The sequence below is a fragment of the Acyrthosiphon pisum genome, chromosome A1 (genome assembly GCF_005508785.2).
Source record: "Acyrthosiphon pisum isolate AL4f chromosome A1, pea_aphid_22Mar2018_4r6ur, whole genome shotgun sequence".
Lineage (NCBI taxonomy): Eukaryota > Metazoa > Arthropoda > Insecta > Hemiptera > Aphididae > Acyrthosiphon > Acyrthosiphon pisum.
In genome coordinates, this window is record NC_042494.1 from 150,349,381 (window position 1) to 150,355,215 (window position 5,835).

Here is a 5,835-nt window from a genome sequence, read left to right on the forward strand (position 1 = left end):
CGCTCTTGCTGTACGGCCACTACGATGGATATAGATTTCAGCTGTTCTTGGGACGTCATAATGTATGACATGATTAACACCAACTATGTCGAGACCTCTTGAAGCTACATCAGTGGCAAGCAATAATCCATGGTCGTTGGCTCGGAATTTGTCTAAATTTTTAAGCCTTTGTTTCTGGATCATATTTGAATGTATAGGTAATGGATTTAATTTTAGAATACTTAAGACACTAGCGAGTCTTTTCACACTATTTATACTATTGCAAAATACTAAGCTTCTACCAGGATTTTGTTTCAAAAAGTAATACAAATATCCGTCTTTTTCTTTAACTGAGCAAAATATTTCCATTTCTTTCACTGTACTAGTAACACAATTTACAGTCGTCAAGTTTACAACATGTGGATTTTTCATACCTATTAACTGAATTAAACTTTTCAATTTATCATCAGGTGTTAAATTTTTTTTAACTTTTTTCTTATTCTTAATGTTTATTCTGTATGGAGCTTTATGCACCATAGTGAGCGTTGCGGAGAACACAAAATTTTGTCGTTTATTATTTTTTTTTAAATTGATTTTCTCAAGCATCAGATGTAGTTCAGGAAAATGTGCAGTCTCCACCATACGATCTGCTTCATCAATTACAAAGTACTTGACTTTATTCAACTGCATTAAATGCGGCTCATTTCTCTGTACCATTTCCCAGAGACGTCCCGGAGTAGCTACAACAATTTCTGGACCCTTTTGTAAAATCCTCTCTTGTTTTTCAATTGACAATCCGCCAACAATAGCAGCGATACTAATGTCTGTGAATTTGGCCACATCTTCAATGTGCTTTTTAACTTGCATGGCGAGCTCGCGGGTAGGTACAAGTATGACTGCCCATAATTTTTCATTTGTTTTCACATAATTATCTGGGGGCAAATTGACGACAGCCACACAACCTAGTCCGTTTTCATCGAGTTCTTCCAAGACTTCTGGTTCACTATCATCTTCCGAGTCTGACTCCGAGTCGGACTCAGAGTCTGACTCCGAGTCTGACTCAGAGTCGGACTCAGAGTCTGACTCCGGAGCAGAATCAGAGTCATCTGATACAGAACCCGTAGATCTCCCATTGAGTATGCCGTTTAAAATGGGTATTGCAAAAGCAAGTGTCTTACCACTTCCAGTTTCGGCAGCACCAAGTATGTCTCTTTGATCGTTGATTGCCGGGGGAATCGATTCCGATTGAATCTTCGTAGGTTTCGTGAAGTTTTTCAATTTGAGAGCGTTTAATATTTCTGTCCGGATGTTCAGCGGCTCCCAATTGTCCATGGCTGTTGGACGAAAACCTAATAAAACAATTAATCGGAAGTGACAGTACGTACTCACCAATAACAATATTAACAGTATTTAGAATTTACTTACCAGTTAGTATTTAGCCCAATAAAAGTCGTGATTAAAATTAAACAAAAATTTGAGAAATTTAATAATATTTGAAATTATAATTATTTAACATTTTGTAATTTGTATTTCGCTTTTTCGCATTTGATTACTTGACTAAATTGATAAATGATACTACTATCATTTTAATCATTGATTAAATATACATAGATAGCTCATGTAATGATAAAATATGGCAGCGCTAAAACCACGGCAATGGGAGCCAGAAATCTAGTAGTGTGGGAGCCGGACACCGGGCGCGGTGTTCACCAATGAGGCGCAATCGACAATGACAGGTATTACAAAAGAAAGAAACCAAGATCGTATCTGCTCACGACTATAAAATTTTTTGTGAATTTTTTTTATATTTTTAAGTGCTAAAATGCAATTTAATTTGTATTTGGCATAGTTTACAAAACTGAAAAATACATTAATCTAGTAAATACTAAACAGTATATTATATAGTGTCTAAATATATATACTTATTTTCTAAAATCATAGCAAAAATCCCCCCCCGCCACCCATAAATACGCCACTGCTTCAACGGGAGACTTTTTTTTCCGGGGACTTTTTTTCCGTTTACCGTAAAATATAATATGCTATATAAAATTGACGTAAAACATGATATTCGGTTCTGTTGATTTATAAGGTAAATAAGTATTTTATTAGGTAATTGAAACTGAAAGTATTTGGAAGTCCAAAGTATATTTAATCAATGATAATATATTAAATAATAATATTATATGATATTTTATAATTTATTATATTCCACAGGCTTCTATACATTATAGTATTATACCATAGAGTAATTACTCTATGTATTATAGACTTTCATGCAACACGCCTACGCCACAGACCCATCACTAGATAAGGAACTCCTATCTAATTTTAATTGTTACAAGCACGGATATAGATACTAGTATAGTATAATATAGTATCTATATCCGTGGTTACAAGTGAAGCTCAGCTGCGGACGGACACCATTTTTTTCGGTGGGCAAAACATTTCATTCATTCCATGACAAATTATATATAATATATTATGATAAATGATTCATTATACAAAATGTATTAGGAATAACATCGTTTTTAATGATAAAATAAAATAAAATAGTAAATTTAAAATGATTTCTATAAAATATTTTATTTTTGTAAAACAATAGGTTTAGAAATAATAAAATACAATACAAGACAAATAATTATTATAATGTTAATCTTATTTGCCCAGTAAAATAACATAAAATTGCCAACTGACCTTAAAACTTCATTATTTAGATTATATTATTATATTATATTCTGTGGATATTACAATTTAAGGTAGTAGGTATTAATTATTATTTTAAATCGTGGGGAATATACAAGATTCTATGATGTCCCCCCCCCCGTGCCCTCCCACCCGATTCGATAGACGTTTTCCCCGGACAAAAAATTTAAAGTTTAATTATTAAATTATTAATATTGTTTATTAAACAATAATATACAAAGCAAATCAATAAATGTACAAATGATTAAATTAATACCCTAATATATAAATATAATTCAGTGTTTGGAAGGAACGAGTTCCAAAAGTTCCTTTTTATAAAAAAAGAACGAGAAAATGAACTAGTTCTTTTTTTCAAGGAAAAATAACAAAATTGTTCGTTCCTTTCTAGTTCCAATAATTTATACAGATAAGTATGTAAATAATTGAAATTAAGATATATTTTTTTTAAAGTGTTTAATGTATATTGCTAATTAGTGATCGTTATCGAGTATCGACGTCAAGACAATCGATATACGTTGGCCAACAATTTAATTTTAATGAAAACCTCAAAATAGAATTATAAAATATGTATCTACTTGTACATTATATTAGAATTAAAAACTAAAGCAGTATGCATATGAGAAAAAAAACATTAATGATTAAGTAAGAATTTTAATTTTATTTGGAATAAAAAAGAAACTCGTTCATTTTTCCAAAGGAACAAATTCTTTTTTTTTTTAAGGAACAAGGAACGGAACGAATTCCTTTTTATAAGGAACTTGCCAAACACTGATATAGTTCAATAATACGTCATAATAACACTATTGCCAATACAATATTCACTAATATAAATGTTAAAAAAAATATTAAACAATAATGCACAAATTTGAAATTACAAATGCAAATAAATAAATATACAGTAGGTATATGAGATTTTTTATTAAATAATTGTTAAATTAATATTTAATTCATTAATACTTTTAATTATGCATAATTATTAGGTTTATCAATCATTACCCATTTAATTATTTAATTGGGTAATAACTAATAAATGTGATAATCGAATATTTCAGATAAAACAAAAGAACCTATATATTTTCCAACCTATTATTATGTGTAAAAAAAATATATTGATTCAAGGGGGAAACGTCCAAATACCGATATGATACAAATATACAATATACCTATAAAAACCAAGAATTACTACAACAACGAACTACATGTAGTTCGTGGTATAAGGTCTATTAATTATGATATAAACATGTTTACACGATATTTTATTATTATAGGATTATAATTACCATGACAAAATATATTTTACACTAGTTACTATAGATTATCATATTAATTAATATGATCTTATAATTCCGCACCATACGCGTTTGGTTGAGGAGGGTAGGACTTTGTTCTGCCCCTCTCGTGTAATTTTTTTAGTTATATTTTTAGAATACTAATTGTATCATACATGTTGTACCTATAGGTATCTGGTATCTGAAATATTATAGGCTATACCACCTCACAAGTCACAACCATTTCAATTCATCATGCTACGACTATGTTCAAGAACACTTATATATAATATTATAATATATATAGCTCGGCAGTCGGCGTCCTTCCTCTGATGTAATTCAATTGAATGAAATATGAATAGGTATACTTAATATTATCAGTGTTCGGAACGTTCACTAAAAAAATGAACTCTTTCACGATCACGTTCAGTCTTTAAAAAAGGAACTCGTTCCTTATTATTTATATACAAAAAAAAAAAATACTAATTTCTACTATTACGATAAATTATAATCTGTGACAGTGTAACCAATGGCAACCATTTATAAACGAATAAATATATTGATTTCCGTCTTGAATCTCAATATATTCTTATGTGAGCACCTCTTTAAAATGTGAATTTTGGAAAATCTTTTTTTAGTACATCCCTATCCATAACTAGACGCAAAGGTATAAGCTAACCTAGCCTAGCATTGGTATAATTCAACAACATATTATTTTATATTATTTTGCACTGGGCCTCGCAATTTGTAACGCTATATACGACTATACAAGATAGTTGAGATACAATTAAAAGTTAGGTAGATTAGGATATATTAATTATGTAGTTATTTGTTACATCATTCCTTGTTAGTTGTTACACCTTTGCAAGTTAAATATTAATGTAACTTTAATACGTCGTGTATCAGGTACCTAACTAATTTCCCAACCCAGCTCTGCTGTGTCCGTGTTTATCATGGTACTAACCTATTTTAAATATTAAATTTGATTGCAAAAGTAATATTTTTAAATCTTTACACCAATTTTGTAAATTTTCTATTTTAGTAATATCTTCCTGGTGTAAAGATATTTCTTCTAAAGTGCCGATCTCACCTTCGTTGTGTTCAGAACGTTTTCTTATAAGTTCAATTGTAACTGGAAAAAGTTTTGAAATAATATAGAATATTATAAACAGTTTAATGTTATTATTGTTAGTAATAATTAATAATTATTATTACAAAAGCGATAAAAAAAAGGTGGGTAAGTGGATGTCGCTCTGCTGTACAGTAGGTTAGAAGTGGGTCACTGTATAATGGACAGTATTAAATTTGAATTCAATGATATAATATCACTGTATAAGAAAAACGATTCTGAGCGGAGACGGTATATCAGTCTATGTATTAGACATATAATATATACTTATCTATGGTATTAAAAAAAAATTGACCTATAACAGGTACCTATAATAAATTTCAAATTAATCATATCATAATATCTATTAGGTACTTATAAGTTATAACGCGTTATACATCAACAAAAACCGTGGTAAAATCATAGATATATAATAGTATACTTTAGAAGTTTCAAGTACCCACGAATAATATTATACAATCACAACAAAATAACTAAAATAGTTATCCTAGGTTTTTAATATGTAATTTCGTCCAAATTTGTACTTAAAATGACTATAAAAATAAACTGTGTAAATGTATTTTTTAGATTTTTTGGTAACAGAATTAATTACTTACATGGAATCTTGTTTTAAATTTTCAATTCTTAGATACAAAAATTGAACATTTTATAAATTTTTAACTACAAAATAATTTTTCAAATTAAAATTTGATCTTAAAATGCTTATAAAAAAAAATTGTGCCTATGTATTTTTAATATTTTTCAACTGATATTGTA

At 29.1% G+C, this 5,835-nt stretch overlaps 1 protein-coding gene across 1 annotated transcript in view; it reads right to left on the reverse strand.

Annotated features, from left to right (window-relative positions):
• LOC100169514 (protein tilB) overlaps positions 1-5,089 on the reverse strand; it is a gene marked incomplete at its 5' end in the record, with an annotated part of 18,673 nt that extends 13,584 nt beyond the window's left edge. The window contains one exon of the mRNA XM_029486388.1: positions 4,915-5,089. Coding sequence (XP_029342248.1) covers positions 4,915-5,089 — 175 coding nt within the window. The remainder of the gene's footprint in view (positions 1-4,914) is intronic.
• Between the last annotated feature and the right edge of the window lie 746 nt (positions 5,090-5,835).